Genomic DNA, 23,708 nt, shown 5'->3' with positions numbered 1-23,708 from the left:
GTCAGATTATTTCAAAATGGCACACATTGTCGGGAAAACCATTCCAAATAAATATCTGTTTTAATGCTCTTCTGAAGCTCATACAATTCAGAAAGCACTGAATTCAGAAAGCAACAAAAGAGAAAGCATGATTAGCAAATGTAGCTTTTTAAAATAAAAATATATTTAGTGCATTTAAATGTGCCCTTCTTGTTTGTTATGCCCTAGACTACCTGATCTGTTTTGGCCAATTAACATGATTTTATTAAGACACGTGCCATGAAGGTAATGCAGCAGGGTTTAAACTGTTCATCAAACTCCTGAGGGAGCCAGTCGAGGTGAATCAGAGTGATATTATTTATTTCACATTTTTAAAGCGCTCACACAGCCCGCGGGCATCGAGGCGCTGTTACGGGAAGTATTTTTTTTTTTAAACGCGTAATTGAATTAATTTTTTTGTGTGTGTCTTAGTTGCGTATTTATAACGCGTTTAAATACCCAGAGGTTTCTAAGCGCGGACCCGGGGATCGAACCTGTGTTGCTTCGTGTCCTCTTGTTTTCAAGGCGAACACGTTGCTGCTGAGCTATCCTCCCGGGGCAATGATCACATATATGTGCTTCGACCACCACTCACGCTGCTGTGTGAAGCAATGCTTTCAACTGTAATATGGTAGGATCAGGCATGCTAATGCAAATAGCATTACTAACATTCAGACAAGCTAACCAGAGCCTGAACCATCATTCTAAAATCAGCAAACAACAGAAATATGTTTTCCTTTCTTAGGAATGCAAGTTGTCCATGCGAGTATGGAAAATTAAAGCAGACCAAGAGGGTCATGCAGAGGAAACCAGGTTGGGGAAAATCACTAAAGGATCTAGAGTAAACAGTGAAGATGTAATTGGTAGTACATAAGGTAAAAAAGAAAGTAAAAGAAATTTACCACTTTGTGCCTGAAAACAAAACGTATTGCCCTGTAGAGCAACCACTGCAAGCTTAACCTATAGGAGTTTACTGCAGACTGTAATTTGATGCGCTGTCAAGTTATTGCAGTTTTTCAGTCTTTACAATGCCACCTTTAAACATGTTAAGATTGTTGTTGTTTTTGTACTGGAACAAGCAAACTAAAACTCTGGCCATAGATGCATCATGAATACATTTATGTAACAGTCAAGCTTGCATGTTTTGTTGTTTTGAAACATGCTGATTTTCACACTTGCTATTTGGATTTCAATACATTTTTGCAAATATCTTTTGTGCTGTTTCTTATTTTTTTGACTTTTTCTGCTTGAAAGTATGTTCACTTTTTTTACATTTAATTTTAGCAACTTCAGGGGAAGGAGAAGAAAGTGTAAAAGAAGCAGAAGAAAATTCAGTGAAGGAAATCCTGGACGATATCCCAGAGCATGAAGAGGATTATCTTGATTTAACTCTGGAAGAGGAGGGCATTGTTATTGCAGAATATCTGTCCTACTTGGAGAAACTAGAACCCACAAAGTCGCCAAGTGCCTAAACATGAAGACTCTAGGGGAGACTGTAGGGGTCTTAAACTCATTATAAAACATATACTAGTTAGCATGGTCAATCAAGCTGTGTGTGAACTTCGGGGCTTAGTTTAATAAGCAATTTTGCTTTGATTTGTTTCGAATTTTCAAATGTGTACAGCGCTTAAGTGAGGCTAATTGGTTTAATATACACTTATGGGCATAAATCAGACAGCAATGAGAAAACCGAGTACAACCATATTGTCACAAACAGGCGTGCAGGATTGAATTATGTGTATGTACATCTCTATATGTGTAGTTGATAATTTTTTGTGTAACAAGAGTTTCACCTTTAACATATGCCATTCCCTTGCAGGCTCAAAAGTGAATTTTGATTGTGTTATGCACTTCAAAATGAAACCAATAACTCTCGGCTTTGCAATGTTAATCAATTAGCAGTTATACTTTTATGGCAGAGATGCACACATCCAGAAATTAATACACAGATAGCCAATAGTTAGCTATGAAAGAGTGAAATATACGTTCTGGATGTAACAGAAAAAGTGTATGTGTTCTGTCATTCGACCTCATTTTGCATCTGCATCTGATTTGGTAATTGTGCATCATTTTTCTACCAAATGGTTTGTAAAGTCTGCAAAACAAAGATGTACACTGTAATGTATAACAACACTGAGTGCTTATGAAAATCTTTGTCGAAGGTTGCATATTGCATTTTAATCAGTGAGGTAAACAACCTGGGCTTTTGTGAGGTTCTTGTACAATAGTAAAGGACAATCTCTAAAGACGAGCACTGTCATATATATTGAGAGACCATTGTAGAAAACTGTCAATGTTCTGATGTAGCATACTCTCCATTTCCCCAGTAACCAGAGCATCCATTTATAGTTACCATGCCAAATATAACTGTTCCTAAAAAGAAAACATTAAGTGCTTCTTATGTTTGGCAGCAATCATAAGTTCTCTATGCAATCGTTTAAATATCAAAATCTATATCTTACATTGTTAGCATCTTGTTTTCTATGGCCCAGTGTATAATTGCAACACTCATTACTCAGTGGCACAACATAGATATGAATATTTGAAGAGGCCTGTATCTGACCTAGGATCAAATCCAGCATTTACAACAAGAGGTTGTTACTTTGCACTGTGCAAAACATTTTATTTTAACCGTTATGTGCCCCATTTTATTGTTAAAAGCACTATTGTCACAATAATATATTATGTGACAACACCCAAGTATGTTCTTGCAATTTCACACTGATTTTAACTTGTAAATATCAACATTACATTACGCTACTTTTATGATACCCCATTAGCACCTAATCAAAACATGGTGGGCTTAGCTGCTATACCATGCATCATTATCCTGTGCCATCAACTGCAAATAAATGGGATATGTTGAAATGAAACAAATCTGTTATTTGTGTGTAATATTGTATACTCAAACCTTTTGTGAAATAACATTTAAAGAGCAAAATCCAGGGAAATTGGCAATATGTTATTTTTGTAGAGCTGCTGGCATAAAAGGTAGTTTCATCTACTGAATGAACCACATTTTTTCTTTGGTTGTGGTGATTTGTAAGGAAACGCTGGGAAAAAATAACTTTCTAAGTATTTTAAATATTCAATAAAGGACTCTATTTACACAACATTTATACTTAGTGCATGAACTCTAGCTGTACAACCTATTTTCTTATTTGAAAAAGGCCTGAAAATTGTTTTTCCGATGATGCAATATTTTTAAAAATGACTTGAGGGTTTGGATTGCTAACTTAACTGGGATGGCCGCACCTTGTGCAGACTTGGTGTAGCTCTCAAAGCAGTAATACACCGAAGATCCATTTTACTATTGCTGGGAGAAGCGGAAAGCATTAGAAGAAAAAATGTGCAGTAAGAAATCAACCTCAGGAACAAAAATCAGAGAACAGTTTTGAAGCTGATGAAACAACTGTAGCAATTTATAATTTACTTCATAAATATTTTGTTAATATGCAGTTTGCCCGTTTTCTTTCTTCAGCTACCACTTAGCCTTTTTCAGTCAAGACTAGTATAACGTGTGTATTCCACATGTGAGTAAAAACCCTAGTTGCTTATGTTTTGAGTTATGCAGACATTGTACTGTATCAAGAATGTTGACTGCAGCATTTGTACCATCCTATCCTGATCAAAACATAAAGAAATGTGTACATCATCTTCTATTGGTATAAAAGATACAAATCCATGAATGTACTTTGTACCTATAGATATTACATTTGCTGATCTACACTGGTATAGCATAGAAGACTATGCATACAAGACTAACCAAGCCAAGTACAAGCTGTTATCTTTAAAAAATTGGCAATGGATTTGCTTGTTTTTTTTTTTAAAGTTTCACTGTGGTTTTAATTGTCTTTTTGCACATTACCTTATGTGGGCAGCCATTTGCCAAGCATTAAAATAAAGCGTAATGTGCCTGCTAGAGCATTTATTGGGAATTGCCGTGGCAGGATTGATTTATTGTCTTGCTATAACAATGTTTGTAAGCACTTTTCTGAAATTCTTCTTGTACCTGTTTTCATGTTTTTATTATCATTTATTAGAAATAAAAATTGGCTTTAATTACCAAACTCTTTAGTCATACAAATTGTCTGTGTTTTAATTGACTCTACTGAAATATTGACTTTGTATTGTAATTTCTCAGCTGCACTTTAAATATAAATGATTTTAGGATAGCTTTTGTTAGAAAGCATTGTTATGACTATCAGAATTATGGCTCATAATTGATTTCTGTTTCTATTCTTCGAAGTAGGTCATTACAATGTGAGTTTGTTATGGCCTACCATATTTTATAGTACACCTTTGATAATGGCAGCGTGGAAACCTGTAAGTGTTGTTTAAATGATTATTAGTTTTTATACTACACCTTTAAATACAGATGAAGTTAGTCACTTTTAGGGACCCTCCTGATGAAGTGAAATGATGGGAAGTGTGTGATAACCAACACATGAAAACTAAATAAAGTGGATTAAAAAGCTGAGTATTCCCTGACTTGGTTTGAACTATGTTATGTTGGTGATGGTACATGAATGTGAAGGTTTCATACATTTATGAGTTATGCATTCTATTGTTTGATTATGGGTTTTATGCAAAATAAGCAATAGTGTTGTCGCTATTTTTACAAATAAAACAAATATAACATTCATGTAAAATAAGATAGTTCAGGTAGCGAAATGAAGCCCTTCAGGTCAGAGGTATAACCATTGGGAAGACACACTGAACTTTTCATTCCTTGTATGTCATAAATATGAGTAACATTGCAATGAGTATTACTACCACCCTCAGTTATACTAAAATGTATGAATGTTTAAACAAGGGCTTTATTAAAAGAAATACATTATTTTACTTGTATTTGTTGTTCAGAAACTCCAGCCCGACTGGTAGTTGTACGTCCTACTTCCTGCAGGCTAATTGATGTCATTTTGAGTCAGGGCATGGACCAGACCATACTTTGCCCAGCAGCATTTGTACAATAAAATGGTTAATGAGAGCACATGTACTGTTTCAGCAAAAACCTGTCCTTTGATGTCCCCCAGGCTCCCATCTACCTTGCAGTAGCTTATTTAATTTGTATCTTCCTGCCATTATATTGGTCAGAATCTGTAATTTTTCTCCTTAGAAATAACAATATAGCATTCCTCAATGAGCCAAGTGACATGTATTTTTCAAGTTTGTAGGTTTATATTTCAGTAAGTAAAAGAAAACTCAGGGTCAATATAATTTGTTACATACACAAAGTATACGTCAAAGCATGTGAAAGGTGTGCAACACACAATATATTAAGTACTCCTATATTCTCCCCCTTCCATCCATAGTGCTGGCTGCCTCTCCATAGTTAGGGGTTTGGAACCATTGTACTGCAAAATGGCTTCCCCTTTAAGATCAGGTATGTGGTTAACGGGATGCGACTCCACCCGTTCCTGTTTAATCCTCCTCCACAATTCTGTTGAGAAATCCAGGCCTCCAATAGGCCTATGAAGTCACCTCAGCCATCTTCCATTCCTGTGAAGCAGAGGCAGGAAAGACCAAGCAATGCTTTTTGTGTGGAAAGGAGTTTAGTGTTTGGAAGGAGCGTTTTGTGTGTGCTATTTGTGTGTCGTACCTGAGGCATTTTGTGTCTGTTTACCTTGGATCCCTATTGTCCCTTCTGTTTTTGAAGCCTTTAAAAAGTCCTTTGTGGTCTTTTAGGTGGATTGGTATTTTCCCTCTCTGTTTTTAGCTTTTGAAACAACGGGGTGCACTTTGCAAGGATGACTTTTTTTATACCCCTTTCCCCACAATCCCCTAGAGAAATCCAGGCCTCCAATAGGCCCAGGAAGTCACCCTCCAGTTCTGTGGAGCAGAGGCAGGAAAGACAGAGCACTGCCTTTTGTGTGGAAAGGACTTTGGAATCAACTTTTGAAAGTCCTGCCTGAGGTATTTTTGATTTGTTTTAGCATGATTCCCGATTTCACCTCACTTAAAAGCCTTTAAAAAAGCCCTATGTGCACTTTTAGCTGTATTGGTATTTTTGTTGTTTTAGCCTTTTAAACAACAGAGTTTTGTAAGGAGCCATTGTCCATCCTGCTCCCATACAATCCCTCCAATAGGCCAGGATATTAAGTAACCTGAACCACCCTCCAGTCCTATTTCTACAGTTAGCTTAGGGCAGCCTTACAGCTGGTGAAGGGCATACGCGAAGGGTGTCACCTGTTGGCCTGTTCACCTGTCGCCCTTTCCCTGATGCCATCACCGTTCTGTCATAGCAACACAACTTAAAGGTATGGTGAATCTATAATTATTTTCAATCTTCTTTTTTAATGTGCTTAATACCAACAAGTGGTTTCTAAGCACGAGATCGGGATTCAAACCTGCGTTGAACTTCGTTGTCTTTATTGCAAGACAAACACGTTTCCCCTGAGCTATCATTTCCTCCAACTATGCTTTAATTTCCCCTTCACTTCTAGCACATAACTTGTTTGAATCTACTGACTGTTTGAATATGTACCATTAAATCTGTTTGGATACTAATATCTATGCCTGAATACCTTAGCACACAGAGTGATAGTTAATTGCACCGCAGCCCACATATCCGGCATACAATATGTTCTGACTCACTGTATTTTCCTGCAAACCTAACACATAGACTAATTTGTTTGTCTAGCTCTTGATATCTGTCTCTGAACACCTAGCATTGAGGTATATTGAAACCATTGAGTTAGTCTGCAGTATTCATGTGTGAGGCTTGTTATACTGCTGACCCCATACCACATAGGTAGATTGACACTGGTTTTCCTGAAAGTTTTTCGACAGCAGAGAGCGCTGTGCCCCATCGAGTCGATGTCCCTCAACGGTTACCATTACCGCGTCCAGGTGCGACATCAGTGATGGTATAAATAGCACGCACTGCGCCTGTTGCCTCAGTTGCATTTTTCTACATGCAAAGCATGACTCGCCTCAGCGATACTCTTGATAATGTCATTCTCCTGAGTGAAAATCTGCACAATGTCTGTGCCAAAGACGGGCTTCGAGAGATGTTCGGACTCTGATTAATCCACACTGATCTGCACACGATTTGTCTCTGGTGATTCAGCGAAGAACATGAAGTCATTGAGTGCAACCTCTGCCAATCGATGACCAGCAAGGCCTTGAAGGAGAGAAAATTGAAGCTCACCCTAGGCCAGTCGGTTTCCAAGTCTCCATCTGCCACACCTTTGAAGAGAACATCTTCCAAAGGTAGAAGCGCCACTAGAGACAAGTCTCCGGAAAGGCCCAAAAAATGATCTCGCCATTCCAAACGGTCAAGATCCAGGAGCGATTCCCATCCTTCTTCCTCTGCATCGTCAAAGAAGAAGTCGAAGAAACAACATCATCGTTCCTCTTCCTCTGACTCTTGGGTCGACAAGCGTTAGCAGCGTTTTCCCGATAAAACTGACAAAACTGCTTCTGCGGCCGACTGTGTCAGCCGCTGTATGGGCTCGAGTCCGGCAATAAGGAGATTTGCATGGTTACCCAAGTCTGGGTTTGCCCCCGACACCCAATCAAGGCTCCTGGACATGCCCTTCGATGGGCCCATCTATTGTTGATCCAAAGCCAGACGATAGCTTGCAAAAGCTACAAGCATCTAAGGCTGCTGCAAATTCTTTAGGGACTGCCATTCTTCAGCTGCAACAACAACACCCACCTACATAGGCATGGAGACGTCATTCGTATCCTTATTACTCCTCTTTTAATCAAAGCAGAAGAGGGCAAACCACTGTGACAAATTTTAGGAATTTGTCCCTTCTCTCCAAATGGGAACCCCTCTCCAGGAGGCTAGGGAGGTGAGCCTGCTCCTCCACACCCTCCCTAGGGGTTGAGGCAAATGGGACCTCCCTGGGAGAGACTCACCTTTTTGGTGTTAAAGACTCCTGTTCCTGCGAGGAACTCCCTAAAACACATCCCAAGTATATCACTTATGAAGTTTGGTATGAATTAAAGATAAATATGTGTTACTGTCTTCAAGAAACTGTAAGTTTACCTTTAAAGGAGAAGACCCATGTAACTGAGACGAAGGAGGGGATGTGGAGGCAGGGAGAGAAGCCACCTGACAGAGAGAGAAAGGTATGCTAGGGAAGTCCCACAGCTACGTCATTTATGAAGGAGGAGGAGATTGGCAAGAAGAGAAAACCTATGAGTTGCGAACAGGTTGGAGATCTAATGCAGATGGAAAGCAGGACACACGGCGACCCGTAACGAGAGAGTAACCAGAAACTGAGTTAGACGTGCTGCGTCTTAATACCAGACAAACGAAGGAAACAAAGTCAGACGTGTGGTGTACTGCAGCGCTGAGTGAGAGACGGAAAGTTGTAGCGTGACCACAATGAGCCGGTGGTGGACCGCGGGTCCTCTAAACAACACTGATGCCACTCCACAACGAATGACGCAGAACCTAATGGTATTGAATAAACCGTCCGGCCATCCAGAACAACAACAAGAACAGAGAAGCAAGCCCAAGCGAATAAGAGTCCTGGTCACATTATCCCTACGGACATCAGGAAATAGGGGAGACCCGGGAGGGGGACCAAGTATCATTATGGGGCCAGTCATAATCATCACAGTGAACTCCAAGAGACTGTAACATTAAAGCCCAGAGAAGAGAACAAGAATCATTATGGGTCAAATCCTACTCCTTCCAATAAAGTCCAGGAGACTGTGACCGTAAAGCACACAGGAGTTGAAGAGGATTATTGCAGGACCAATGTACTCATCTCAGTGAAATTCAAGAAACTAAGATTAAAGCCCAGAGCTGTTAATGACGAGATATTTTATGCTAACCAACATACTCGTCCCAGTAGAGCTAAGGAGATCAGAATACTGAAATATAAAAATGTAGATGAGAATCATTGTTGGAATACTATTTTTTTTCCAAATTAGTTTTTTTGGTAAACAGTCACGGTTTGGTTACAATAACGCACAGTTAGACATTGACTGATGGTATTTCTCACCATGACAGAATTTACAGTTTTTGTTTCTCCCCACCCCATTCCCAAAGATAAAGAGAATTAAACAGAACCTGAAAGGAAGGTAAGGAATAGCGTAATTACCCCAACAACCCTCCCTTATTCGAGTCCCCATCCCACTCCCCCCCCTCCAAACTCCCCCATGTGAACAAAAAGGCTCTTTGGTATGACAAGCATCTGGTTCGCTGGGGCCTGTAATCGACAGGCTCCTACTTCATCATCGTCCTTTTTCCACATTCATTGTCGTCACCACATTTTCCCCATCCAGGGTCCTCTGTGGGGTCTACCTTCTTCCATCCAACCCTCATTCCCCCGCTCCTACTCAGTGTCACTATCATCTAGTGTCCATTCTGTACCTTTTCCCCTTTGAGTTTCACATTCCCATCTGGGTCGCAGGGGACTAATGGTTTTCTCCTACCTGAAGCCTATCTGGATCATATCTTTCCAGGAAGAGGGCCCATTCAATTTCCCAGGGCTCAGCCATGTATCTGGCTTGTGAGTTGTTCCATTCTTCATATGCCCAGAGCCTTGGCAGCCCATTGTTTCTCTCTAGGAAGTTCCATCCTTTTCCATCTTCCTGCAATGCAGGCTCTGGCCGCTAGCAGCCAGAAGTGGGGCTTCTGTGGGAGTCTAACCCAGTTCCCTTCTGTCACCTCTATCCCAAGTAACACCAGGAGGGGGTCCAGTTGTCTATCCAGTCTAGGTTCTTTATTCAGCCCAGTATTCCTTTCCAGAATTTCTTCACTCTTTCACAGACCCACCACATATGCCAATAGTCTTACCTTGACCCGCATTTCCTCTAGCAGTGATGGTCTGCTCACAGGTACATTAGGGATAGTCTCGCCAGGTCCCACTGCCACCTGTACAGGAGTTTCAACCCATGCAGTTTGTACTGGCAGGCCACTGATGTGCGGTAAGCGTTCACACATACCCTTTGCCACTGTTCATCTTCCATCCCTATTTCCATATCCCTTTCCCATTTCCTCCTGTGCATCTCTAGCTCTCCACCCTGTGCATCTAGCAAGGCCTCATATAGTCCGAAGATGAGCCCCTTTGTTCCCTTCCCTGTATCCAGCACCTTCTCTGTACTTGTCAATTCCTTCTGCAAGTCTCCCTTCCAGTCTTCAGACATCAGTACCCCTTTGAGTTGTAAGTATTTGAATACCAAAATCTTTCCCCCTCCCAGGTACTCTTCCAGCACATTTAACTCAATGAACACGTCTTTTTTCAGGACCTGCCCCACTGTTTCCACACCTCCCTCAAACCAGTCTTGGAATCTCTCGTGTCCGGGGATATGGTCCCTTATGGGTGGTGCCCAGATGTGACTCAAAGGTGAGGGCCTGGTGGTTACCCCTGCCATCTCCTTCTTTACCCTCCAGAGGGACCAGAGCAGGCCCAGGATCCTATGCCTCTGTACTTTTCCTGGGGTTGCCTGTCGCAGTGCCCAAAGCCATTCCCCAAGTGTATCAGGGCAGAATAGGTAGTTCTCAATGCTCACCCATTGCTTCTGTTAATCTCCCCTTAAGTGGGGGACCAGAGCCCTGAACTGGGCTGCCCTGCAGTATGTAGGCATTTCCGGTAGCTGTACCCCTCCCTTCTCCTTGGGTTGCATTTGTATTCTGTAGGTTACTCTGTGTTTTTTCCCTTCCCAGAGGATTCTCACCATTCTTCTTTTAAGTTCTTCGAAGTGTGTGTCCGGTATTCCTATCAGAAGTGCCTGGTAAAGATAAAGTAATCTGGGGAGGAGGACCATTTTGAGTGCGTTCAGGCACCCTAACCATGGGATGGTGAGTTTTGACCAGGTGTCAGCTCCCCAAAGAGCTGGTGCAGTAGGGAAGGGAAGTTTATCTCGTATAGTCTGTTTAGCTCTCTTGGAATCTGCACCCCAAGGTACTTCAAGCTATCTTCTACCTGTATCCCCAGTCCCACTCAGCCCGTTCTAAGCTCTGTTGTCGTCTCCCCCAATGGAAGGAGGATAGATTTGTTCACATTTACTTTGAAACCCGATAGGTGGCCGTATTCTTCTATCACCTGGAGTATTCTAGGCACCGACTACTCTGAGACTATACCATAATGTCATGATTAGTTAATGGGAATCATCCCCTACCCTTATGCCCCTCATATTCACATCTCCTCGGATCTCTTCTCCCAGGGGTTCCATCACCAGGACAAAAAGGAGCGGGGACAACGGGCAGCCTTATCTGGTTTCCCTGCTAAGCTCGAATGCCCTAGATTTCGCCCTATTCACCACTACCCTTGCCGTAGGTACGGAGTAGATAGCCCGAATGGCCCTCCACATATTGTTCCCTACCCCAATCTTTTTCAGTACTGCGAAGAGGAACCCCCACTCGACCCGGTGAAATGCTTTTTCTGCATCTAGGCTTAGAAGTGCATGGTCTCCCTGGGTCCCACCTGCGTTTTCCATAAGGTCTAAGGTCTTCCTCACTGCATCTGGGCCCTGTTGTCCCATTATAAAACTCATCTGATCTGGGTGTATTGTTTGTGGCAACTTCTCCTCGAAGCGTGTTGCGAGGATACGTGTGAATATTTTCTCGTCTACGTTGAGAAGTGAGATAGGGCAGTAGGATGCACACTGTGTGGGATCCATCCCGTCCTTTGGGATCACTGATATCAAAGCTTTACTGAAGGTGTCTGGAGCTTCCCCAGTTTCTAAAATATGGTTGTATAACGGTACTATGTGCCGCAACAGGATCCCCGAGAATTCTTTGTAAAATCCTATAGTGTATCCATCCTCCCCTGGAACTTAACCATTTGGGAGATGGGATATCGCCTCTTGTACCTCTTCTATTGTTATTGGGCTTTCCAAATGCTCCACTTCTAAGCTGGTGAGTTTGTTCACGTCTAGCCTATTCAGGTATTCCCTCACTGCTTTTTTCCCCCTCAGGCGATTCAGATTTATAGAGGGACTCGTAGTACTGGGTAAACCCCTCAGCTATCTGTTTGGATGAGTCCTGTGTGTCCCCCAAGGGGTTCGTAAGGGAGGGTACCCACCTCTCTGCCCTCTGTGCCCTTAGTCTCGCTGCCAGCTGTGCGTCCGCCTTGCCCCCCTTCTCATAATATTTCTGTTTGAGGTATTTCAGTTTCCACACTGTTTCCTCCAAACCCAGTGCTTTCAGCCCTGCCCTTTTAGTGAGCATCTCTTCTCTGATCTCGTCCGCTTCCCCCTCCATTGCATGCATCCTCTCGTCTCCCTCCCCTATCTCTCTCCTTAGCCTCTCCTCTATTTGGTTCCTTTCCCTTTTACGTCTCATCTCCTCCCTAATGATTAGCCCCCTCCAAGTTGCCTTTCCCACTTCCCAGACCACTCTCTTGCTCACTTCCCCGGTATCATTCAATTCGAAATATTCAGTGATTGCCTCCCCTAATTGGGTAGCAAAGAGGGCGTCTTTTCAAAGTGTTGTGTTACAGCGCCAGCTACTATCAGGTTTATAAAGCCTGCTGATGTCTGCGGACATAAGGACCATGTCATGGTCAGTCCAGTCCACCGGCCTTATTTCACTGTGGGTCACCCTCATCCCCTGGTCCCTGTTCATAAGGAGGTAGTCAATTCTGGTATAGGTATTGTGCGGGACCGAGTAGAATGTGTACCCTTCTTCCACTGGATGTTGCTTTCTCCACACAACAATTAATCTACGGGCTGCAATTGTTCGGCCCAGGTGTCCGGGCCTAGCTTCCAGTGCCCCCCATTCCTCCCAGACCTCCTGTCCCTTTTTTCGTTCACCCAGGAGTTGAAGTCACGTCACCCCCTATTATATACAGGACTGCTTCTTGTTCCGGTATCACATTAAATGCATCTGAAATGAAGTGTACCTGCCCCGAGTTAGGTGCGTATAGTACAGCCAGGAGTACGCTCGCACCTTCCAAGGTCCCCTTTAGTATCCATAATCTCCCATCGAGATGGCGGGAGGTCGTACAGGCTCGCACCTTGCATTGCTTATGTATTACTATACCGACTTCACCCCTTTTTGGTGTTTCCCGATGTCCACTGTACTTGACCAATCCCTTCTCCAAATATTGTTCTCTCTTCTCCGTGTATTAACGGCGTCTCCTGTAGAAAGAGTACATTGAGAGTCGCCTTGCAGAACTCTCTAGCCACCAATGATCTTTTGGTCAGGGAATTTAGGCCTTTCACATTTAGCGTCCCCACCCGCAGACCCTTCCCGGTATCACTTCACCCCGTTACGAGTGCATATCATCATCTGAACGTGTCACTCAATTTTCTCATCACTCTCAACATCTTGGGAGTATTGTTCATTGCTAGTGCTGTTAATGTCCTCAGAGCCATAACATTTGTGTAAACCGCTCAACAATCTTTCAACCAATAACTATTGTAATGTATGTTCATTCAACGTTTCAGAGATGCCCTTTCTCTCACAGAGGGCCACTTTGGAGCGGAGTTGTATGCCTCCCTCTGGCAAATCTGTTACATTCCTGTAAGTGACCTCCCGATCACTTGTAGTTGCGTTCCTTCGCTCATGTGTCCCGATCCCCGGGTTCCTGTTCGGGCCTTTGGTCTTGTGCAGTGAGCGACTTGCGGGGTGAGGAGCCGTTGAGCCGCATGTATTTCCTTCCCGTTTGGCCCCTCCTCCTCCTTTGTGGGCCCGGTGCAAGTCCCTGGCCCCCTCTGCTTACGACTGAGCTCCGTGGGCTCCTTGGTTCTGCGTCGAGACCTGCAGTGAGATGGCTGAGGGCCTGCTCTGCTTCCTCTGCCAATGTTAAGCGGTATTCCACCCCCTCCGCATCAAACTGCAGGGAGAACGGGTAGCCCCATCGGTATCTAATCCCCTTATCGCATAGCCATGTCGTGGGGGGTCTGCATGCCCTCTGCCTGGCCAGGGTAAGGTTCGAGAGGTCCTGATATATTGCAACTTTGGATCCCTCAAATTTCACTTCTCGTAGCTGTTTGGCCCTGTTCAGTACTTCTGTTCTGTCAGTCTATTTGAGGAACATGGCCACTATTGACTGTGCGCCATTTCCGTAGGGCCTTCCCCCTCTGTGCGTTCTTTCTATTTGCACTGTCTTACCCCCTTCAGCTTCGAAGAGTTGATGCACTAATGCCTGGACCTTTTCCTCAACCAGTTGCAGTTTCCCCTGCTGATTCCTTTAGTCCGAGTATTCGTAAATTGTCGTGTCTCTCCCTATTTTCCAAGTCATCCATTTTAAGCATGACTTCCTCCTCCCGTAGCTCAATTTCGGTCACCCTTGCATTCAGTTTCATTTCCACCATGTCCGTGTTTAGCTGGTTATGTTCGAGGCCCTTGACTTTACTTTCTACTGAGGTCATTCTACCTGTTAAGTCCGTTAGGGAGGCCTGTATTTCCCCCTGAGTGCCTTGATCTCTGCCAATATGTGCCCTATGCCCTCCTTGGTCGAGAACTTGGGCATGTCCGTATCCGCGAGCATTTCCTTCTTGGTTTCTCCAACTTTCTTTGTCATCGTTCCTGGTTCTCCCGATTGACCATCCATGTATCCTCAAGCTCCGATGTGTCAGGCTGTGTGTGCTGGTCCTCCTGGTGACACTGTCTGTGTAGCTTGGTGGATCTTAGCTGCAGGCTTGAACTCCTATCCTCTCTCCGCGCTAGCTCTTCAGCGGCAGAGGCCTGGTCTGGCTTGCTGTTTGAATGGCGTTCATGCAGTGATGTTTTGCTGCCGTTGTCTCTATGGGTTGATTTGTCTCAATTGGCCAGGCTGTCACCTCTGTAAGGTGTCGGGTGGAACCATTTGTCTACTGTTTGTTATGCTCACCTGGTATCCACAGGGACGCCACCCAGCCGGGTTACTTGCTGGTATGCTTCTCAGCTTTGCCCTGATGTGGTCTGCGGGGAAGGTTCTGCCTGAAAATACAGGAGGACTGTGTTCAAAACTGACTGACTGGGGTAAGTATCCTCCCTCCACCCCCGTATGATTTCAGTCCCTCTGGCGCCATCTCCTCACCTTGTGGTAGAATTAGGCGTGCTCTCCGTCCTGCCTTCTTTGCAGGGGCACGTTGTCTTTCATGGGCGAGTGCGGTCCAGTTACTTCACTGACGCCGGCCCGTTTGATATTGTTCAGGTAGGTCTTATTGCTGTTCTTTAGTTTTGTTGCTATCCTGCATGCCTTTCTTTGTTTAAAATGTCTTTTTTCTCCCCTAGGTATGTGGAGCTTCAGCACGGCGAACTAGCTTGGTTGAGCCCCGCTGGTAAATGATAACATTAAGAGTGCTATGATGCGCTATGCACAGCGCTGCAAAGTCTTGCCTTTGCTAACCTGTGTTTTCCTCCCTTGTAGGTCGCAGTGTTCTTCAGCGCGAGTGGAATGTCTGGAGTGGTTCCAGCCGAGAGGCGACCAGCCAGGTAAGCCTTTTGAGCAGTTCGTAATTTGTAAATGTCTCTACTGCTTTCTTTAATGTTGCCTCTATCTTCCTCTTTCAGGTCGTTCTGTCCGGGAGGTGTGCAGATTCGAGGAATCTGTTCTCAGGAGCTGCGAGTGTTTAAAGATGAAGACTGCAGGTAAGATGCTGCTGCTAATGATGTTCCTTTTGTCTCATTGCAGGTTCTGCTTCTCCAAGGTTCGAGGGAATAGCTGGACACGGTGAGCGTCACGTTGCAAGCTGCAAAGTAACTAACGCTCACCTGGCTCCCACAGAGGCGCTGACCTGGTCTGGATTGCTGTGACCTCTTCAAGCGTGATGCGCAGGATTCGAAACACTGACTGAACTGGACCCCCAAATCTGGCTTGTCTGGCCCGTAGAAAAATCTTTCTGTAGGTGGAGAAAGGGGATTAACTGTCTGCAGAGTATTGTGATTGCTTCCCACCTCCCCTTTGCTCTTCTCTGACCACCTCCGAAATCCCCAATCAAGGCTCACCTTAATGTTTGAATGGATGAGCTCTCCATCCTGCTTCTGGTGCAGGGTGGCATATTTGACCAGTTACTTCACTGGTTTCGGAAGGCGAAATGCCGTAAGTATGCAGTTTAAAAAGTTCCAGAGTAGAGTCTTCTCTTTGTTTGCTTTTCTTTACCTGCAATCTGTCCTTATTTTCAGGTGCAGAGTGGAAGTGATGCTTCGAGGGATATTGCCGGAGATAAACTCAGGTGAGTTTGTGATAAAATGATCCCTTTAAATGTCTTTGAATCCCTCTAGTAATGTCTTTCTTTTTTCCTTAGGGGCCGGGGTGCGGTACCAGGCCAAGAAGTGGCGCCGACCCGAAATGAGGAGTGGTTCCGTCAAATATGGCCAGGTAAGTCTTGTGACGGAAAATCGGGCTTTCCTCATTTGTTCCCCCTGCTCACCTTTTGTCTCTTCTTCTCCCCTGCAGGTGCAGAGATGTGGCGGAATGCCCAGAAGGTTGCGGTGGGTAGTGAAGAACCCACGAGGCAGGTGAGTGATGCGCGGCGCTGCAACAAGTAGCGCAATGCTTTTAAAGAATGTCTATCTTCAGGATCGCTGGCGTGATGGTTCCGGACAAAGGTAGGAAGTTAGATTAAGTTCTTGGTTTTCACCTTTTCTCTTCCCTTCCTTCCTTTCAGGTATCCCAAGATCGAGGCGGGCGTGGCTGGAGGCAAGATGCAGGAGCAGGCACGGTGAGCGTTCAGCTGCTAGATGCAGAGCAACGCGAAGCACGTGTGGCAGTCCGGGCGTGGTTTAAATAGCCTTGGAAGAAGTTCCAGGTAAGTATTCTTCCACGGTCCCCACCCAAGTAAAATAGTTCCTTTGATAAAATAGTCCCTCCTAAGCCTCATTTGGCTTGAGGCTTCATGCAGCATGGTCTGCGTCAGGTAAGTGCACCAAACACCCTCTTTTATGAGCCTGGCGCCAGGACTGATGTCCAACATGAGCCTGGCGCCAAAGGCGCCAGGACAAAGTCCAAAGAGCCCCTATTAGGGGCCGCTGGGCTTTTACCTGAGGGCATGATGCCTGCTCCCGGGGGTGCTGGGCCTGTCCTGGTGCTCCGGGGGTAGGTATCATGACAGTAACGCAAAGCGTGTTGTCTTGCTCGGGTGTGGTTTAAATAGCCCCAACAAAATAGTCCAGGTAAAGTAGTCCCTAGACTGCCACACCCAAAACACTAGACCGCATAGCTTGGTTCTTAGGAACCAAGCTATGTGGATGCCTCCATGTTGGCTGACAATACAATAAAGTAGTTCCCAAGCACTACGGCGCCAGGACTGGCCCCACGAGGGCTTTTGAAGAGGATGCCAGGCTCTAGAGGCCCGAGTCCTGATTCCACCTGGCCAATGGGTTTGCCAGAAGGGGTTTTGGGCAAGGGTCGTGACACTGTTGCATTGAGGGGTGGGGGGGGTTCTGCGCCATGCTTCCCGTGCTGAGTGATGCTGGGACCCAGACACTGATATTTGTGTCTTCTTCCTGTGCCGTCTTGCTTCCCCTTTGGGAGTGGGGAGCGCTCAGGAATGACTATAACTATGCTCCTTATCTGACCCTATTAGGCGCCTCCCCCACACGAGTTTGTGTCCGAGTTGATCCGCAGGGGTAATTGTAGAGCTTTTCGGGTTGCTACCGCGGCCCGTTTGGTACTCAGGGCCAATAGTTCCTATTCATGGAGCAGGTCCTCTTGCCGTATCACCTCTCTGTGGCCTCTCAGTGTGAGTTGGACTGAGTGTTTTGGCCATTCACTGTTATGGCCTATACTATCTTCGGGGGGCCTTTCCCTCGCCTGGTACACCTTCTCTGGTGTTATCCGAGTGTGGATGGCTGCAAGGTCTCTTCTGTTTGGACCAAAGGGGTGTGCGCCAGCCCGCCTGCCTTGCCTGTATGTGCACCGGGGGTGCCTTCCATATATGCCTGGTGCCTGCCTCCACTCCAGAATATTTCACCGCCCCGGTACTGTGGTACTGGGGCGTTCTCCCTCGAGTGCTGTTATGTTTAGGCGGGGTGGCTGTCCCCAAGTATACGTTCCTCTGTATGTGTGCGGTCTTCTCCCGCCCCCTTTACTCTGTGCTCGCCAGTGCTTTCACCTCTTCTGTTATGCATGCTGCTCAGCCCCCCCGGTGTCTCATCTGTGGTGTGGGACCCCACCCATCGGGTGTCCCTCTCCCCTGCGCCTTCTCGAGGGGTCTGCTTCGCTCTAGCTATCAAACGGGGCACCAGGGTGGGGGGGGGTTGGACGCACCTGCTGCCGTCCCTGGGGAATGTCTGCTTCTCTCCTTTTGGCAGGCTCTTCCTTCAGGTTGCTCCGCTCCACCGGGTGTCTCCTCTCAGTCCGAGGTTGGCGGTATGATCATTTGCCCTTCCTGAAGCAGCCGATGAGCCGTGGTCACTGCCGCTGTGCCTGGTCTTCCTCGCTGCAGACTCCAGGTGTCCACGCTCCTCTGGGGCAATGGCACGGGTGCGTCATGGTTTGGCCCTTGCTTCACGGACCTTCGTTGGAGGGCGGACCCGGCTGATCTGTCCCAGGCTGTCGGGATCACCAGGCACCATCCTTGTTGAGTTCTGCTTGTTCTTTCCTCTCCGGTGCTCATCCCCACCGAGTGGCCATCTAAGCTCCTCCTCGGCAAACTGCGCCGGAAGCCACGCAGTCCCCACACTCCAGTCAGATCTTCACTGTGACTGTCACTTTGGGTCTTTCTGGGCTCAGTCGGCTCTTGAGTTGTTTTTGCTCGGCGGATGCAATTTGATTGCGCTAATATGGGCGGTTGTGCTCCATCTCGTCACCTTGTTTGCTGGAGGGAGCGGGAGCTGCGGTGTTAAGCAGCCGTCTTGTCCCGGCCCGTTGGAATACTATTGGTCATATCAAAGTCAATAAGGAATATCTCTGTGTGAAGATCCAAGAGGAGAGACACAAAAGTATAGAGAACATTTATCAAAGAGAAAGGAAACCGAAACAAGTTAATATATTGAAAGAGTTGCATAAACTGATCAAAAGAATCTCCAGAGGGATTCCAAGATGGTGGCCGCGGCGTAGAGACATATCCGAGTGTCTCTCCCACCAGGCCGACTGCATAACGGTGGACAATAACGCCAGCGACCTGCCAGCAATAAGGCCGGCTTTCATCTCCCTTTCTTTTTTGGAACCGGAGACCCAAGGGAGTGATTGCGTGTGCCGTGGGATCTTGAATAAGGAATTCTCTGGGAGGTGAGAGCCCGGGCTGAGGAGTGCCCATCCCCCAACACTACAGAGGAGCATTGTTGCCGCGTCGGCGCTTCGCACCACCGGAGGGAGAATTTCGGTCCCCGCCCCCCTCATTTGAGCACTACAGCCCCCGCGGAGGGGGAGAGACTAGGAGCGGCGGCGCCGCGGACGTGGGACCCCGCGGTGAACACCGGCACTGCCGTGCCGGGCGCTGGGCTGCGCGCCTACGGCAGCTGCTGGTGTGGTGGTTGGGGTCCGGAAGGCAGTGCCCGTGGGCGAGCAGGGCAGCGGACCAGCTGTGCCTGGCAGAGAGGCGGCTCCAGGAGGGTCATATCGAGTCACTGGAGTGGGTGCCCATCGGGGAGAGGACGGCGCCTGGAGGACACAGGTAATGTGCGGCTGACCACCAGTTGAGGAGAGGGAGCGGCGGTGGGCCCAGTGTAAGAGGCGGGGGAGGGCACACGGCCCATTCGCCCACAGCAGCTAAAATGGAGAAGGCGAGACTGGAGTGGACTCCCCCAGTGGGGGCTGGGGGCCTGTGAATAGTGGTTGGAGCCGGGGTGTGCACACCCCCCCCCACCGGAGCCATACACCGCTCCTCAGAGTGCCAGAGGACGGGGGGGGTGGAGCAGCCCCCCCACAATAAGAGATGGCGGAACCCCCCCCTTGAGCCTGACGGTGGCACTTTGGAGCCCGGTCAGGAAGGACCTGTGCACAAAACGCACGGGGGGGGTGGGCCCCCAACCCACGCATAGAATATCCAAGTCACGGGGAAAAGTGGTGCAACCACTGCGCAAACCATAACTACCAAGCAAGACCAGAACTTGGTCCAGATGTGGGCACCGGAGACAGTAACAAACTCGAAAGGGGCTGGTTCAGAGGGCATGCAGGCGGTGCAATCCTCCCCATCGCGGAGAGGAGCTCCACTCCTGCTTCAAGGAACTACAGGAGTGATTTATGTCCACAGTGCAGGAGAAATTTGGCTTCCTAAGAGAAGACATGAAGCAAGCGTTACAGGAGATCAGAGCCGACGTCTCCAAACTGGAAGAACGGACAGATGTGCTGGAGAGAAAAGTACAAAGCATAGAGGAGGACTCTGAAAGGAATGGGCAAGTACAGGAACACCTTGTGACCCTCACGCACAACTTGGAACTGCAATGTGAAGATCTGGAGAACCGGTCACAGTGATCGAATATACAGATCAAGAATATGGTGGAGTCAGTCCTGGATAAGGACCTTCACTCCGCCATTCAGGAGGTCTTTAGGGACATCCTGGGGGCTGACAGAGAGGAAGAAGTGGGAATTGACAGGGTCCACAGGGTCGGCCCGAGAAGATTGGGCGAACCAGGGGAGCGTCCTAGAGATGTGTTGGTCACCCTCACTTCTTGCCAGCAAAAAGAAAGGATCCCAAGGAAGGCGCAAGATATAGAGCATATCCGGATGAACGGAGTGGACATTCAATTGTTCCAAGATCTTGCTCTGGTCACGTTGCAGAAAAGAAGACGAATGGCTCCAGTGATTAAATAATTGAACGCAAGAGATATTAGATATAGGTGGACCTTCCCATTTGGTCTTCTGTTCACATGGAATGGCAAGCAGAAGAGAGTGCAAACATGTGAGGAGGGCCTGCAGATTTTGGGGCTTCAAGAAGCGTGTGATGAGGAAGACCTCTGTCGGGAGATGGAGGCCCGTCGTAGAAACCTGGCCGGATGGAGAACTGTGCAGAATAAGAGGAAATTGCAAAAAGGGGGAAAAGGAGGACTGGACTTGATAGCTCCTGAAGAGACTGGCTGACCCCCTGCGTGGAGGGGTTGGGACTTATCGGACCTACGAGCGGGCATTGGCAGTTTCTGATCTATGGCAGGCGGCCCGGAGGAGGGCTGCAGAACTGGAATCCAAAATATTAGATGTAAATGCGGGGTTTAGGAGTCCCCGTGCAGTTACACCCGAGTAACCAGAGGGTCGGGGCGAAGGGCGGGACGCCCTAGCTTTGTTAGATACCTGGTCCCTTCTTGGGTTTGTTGTGGTTGTTTGGGGAAAGTTTGGGGGGTGGGAGGGAAGGAGTAGGAGGGGGTTAATTGTTGAGAGTTGGGGTGCGACAAGGGAGGGGGAGAGCGGGGGGGTCGCCGGAGGGGAGTTCGGAGCCTGCTGGTAAAGGGTGATAAGTCTCTGCCAGGATATAAGACCAATGGGTAATTTGCAAATACTAACATTCAATGTCAGGTGGCTTAATCATCCGGTTAAAAGGAAAAAGGTTGAGGGCCATCTGAAAAGAGAAGGGGTGACATTATTATGCTGCAAGAGACCCACATTAGGCTGCGGGATAAAAACAAACTGAACATAAGGGGATATGACCTGCTGGGGCAGTCTAACGCTCAGGACAAGAAGGCAGGAGTTCTGATTGTGGTACGTGAACACCAGAATTTCCACCTTCATGGAACGCTAATGGATAAGTTGGAGAGGTACTTGTTTATATCGATATCGATTGATGGATTCCGCTTCACGTTAGCAACTCTATATGTGCCAAACACGGCGCAAGATGGATTTCTGAGGCAAGCAGTTGGGAAATTGGAGGGCTTTGCGGATGGGGAAATCATTCTGCGGGGTGACTTAAACCTGGCTTGCAATCCGTCTGTAGATAGGAGCTCGGGTGGCAGTCAGGGTCTGGGGGCCCCTTCAAAACGGCTCTGACAGTTACTGAGCCACCTGTCACTGGTAGATGTGTGGAGAGAGCGTAATGTTCTACAAAGTGGTTTCACTCACTACTCGCATGTCTATGAATCAATGTCACAAATAGACTATCTTTGGGTGACGACAGGTCTGTTGGGGAAAATTTTGAACATAGTTGTGCCGATATCGATCTCTGACCGCGCCCCCTTGATTATGGAGGTGGAAGTGCCACAGAGGCACTCAGGTCTGTGGAGATGGAGGGAGAGGAAATTAGGGGGAAGATTCAGGAGTTCCTAGCCATCAACGATATGGGTGAGGTCAGGTTGGGAGTAGTCTGGGACACCCTAAAGGCGGTTATAAGGGGGCAATTTATTGAAAAGAAAGCGACCAAAGACAAGCAGAGGCAGGCTTCGGAAAGAGAGTTGGGAAAAAAATTGACATACAAAGGGAATGTGCAAAAAATCTGACACACTCTTTGAGAAGGGCCATGAGGCACGTGCAGGGACAGTTAGATGTATTACACACGAAGAAAGCATAGATGAGTCTTCTGCGCCTCCGACACTGGTACTATGCTAAAGCCAATAGGGCAGATAAACTGCTTGCGAGACAGTTAAGCGCACAGCAACAGAAGGGGATGATCAGGGCGCTTTATAATAAGAAGGTGGTAAGGCTCACCACAACCACTGACATAGGAGAGGAGTTCAGAGCCTTTTACAAAGATGTGTATTCCGCGGGAGGCCAAACGGGGTTGATCAGGACAGTTTTCTTGACTCTCTTCCTCTACCACAAATATCTGAAAAGGATAGGGAATCACTGGATAGCGATATAAGGGAGAAGGAGGTGTGTCAAGCAATTCAGAGTCTCCAGACAGGTAAGGCCCCAGGGCCTGACGGCTATACTGCGGCCTTCTACAAGAAATACGCAGAGGTTTTGGTCCCATTCTTAACCAAATTATACAACTCTTTTAGAGAAGAGGGTAATGTGTCTCAGACAATGAATGAGGCGAAGGTGGTCCTTTTTCATAAAGCAGGGAAAGACCCGACTTCCGTGAGCTTGTATCGTCCAATTGCCCTGATAAATCATGACGCCAAAATCTGCGCTAAAATTCTGGCCCTTAGACTATCTCTGTTACTTCCCGAATTGATCAATCGGGTTTCACCCCGGGCAGGCAGACCCATGATAATTTGAGGCGCATGGCACATTTGCTGGAGAAAGTGGAAATTCAGGACATCTCTGCGTCTCTCTTAGCGGTCGATGCCGAAAAGGCATTCGACCGGGTGTAATGGTCAATGCTATTTAAAACATTAGAGAGAATGGGTTTTGGGAACAACTTCCTCCAGATGATCAAAGCAAATTATAATACTCCCTCGATCAGGATAGCCGTCAATGGGGAGATCACAGGCAGGGTAGACCTCTCCCGAGGTACCAAACAGGGGTGCTCCCTGTCCCCGCTTTGTTCGCCATTTCTCTAGAACCGCTGTTAATAAGAATACAGGAGTCAAGTGCGATTGAGGGGGTTGCGATGGCAGGGATTCAACATAAAGTGGTCGCCTATGCTGATGATTTGATGTTGATATTGGCGGATCCGGCCCGTACTCTCCCTGAGGTGATTAAGAGTTAGAAGAGTTTGGGGCATTAGTGGGTTTAAAAATAAATAGGAGTAAGTCGTGGGTTCTTCCTTTGGCGGGGGACATAGGGGAGTTGAGGAGAGTAGCCGCGACTCTGGGGTTGAGCTGTGCAGATGAAGGTATAAAATATCTGGGCGTTTCCCTGATGAGGGGGTGGGGTGTATGTATGGGGCGAACTTCCCAGGGCTTTTGGGGGAGATTAAGAGGGACCTTGAAATGTGGGGACCACTGGTGATTTCGTGGCTGGGGAGAGTGGCCGTGATTAAGATGTGGATACTACCAAAGCTGCTTTATTATTTCTAAGCCTGCCCGACAAAGATCC

General features: G+C 46.8%; 1 protein-coding gene across 9 annotated transcripts in view; it reads left to right on the top strand.

The window, feature by feature from the left end:
* Positions 1 to 4,105, top strand: part of NUB1 (negative regulator of ubiquitin like proteins 1) — a 1,721,658-nt gene extending 1,717,553 nt beyond the window's left edge. For all 9 annotated transcript variants that reach the window (XM_069647724.1, XM_069647720.1, XM_069647723.1 and 6 more), the window contains one exon: positions 1,303 to 4,105. In XM_069647724.1, coding sequence (XP_069503825.1) covers positions 1,303 to 1,490 — 188 coding nt within the window. In that variant the 3' untranslated portion in view covers positions 1,491 to 4,105. The remainder of the gene's footprint in view (positions 1 to 1,302) is intronic.
* The last annotated feature ends 19,603 nt before the right edge of the window (positions 4,106 to 23,708 follow it).

This window comes from Ambystoma mexicanum, chromosome 2q, assembly GCF_040938575.1.
Source record: "Ambystoma mexicanum isolate Mex_15411 chromosome 2q, UKY_AmexF1_1, whole genome shotgun sequence".
Taxonomy (NCBI): Eukaryota; Metazoa; Chordata; class Amphibia; order Caudata; family Ambystomatidae; genus Ambystoma; species Ambystoma mexicanum.
The sequence above is the reverse complement of the archived record's forward strand: the minus strand, read 5'-3'. Positions and strand labels throughout refer to the sequence as shown.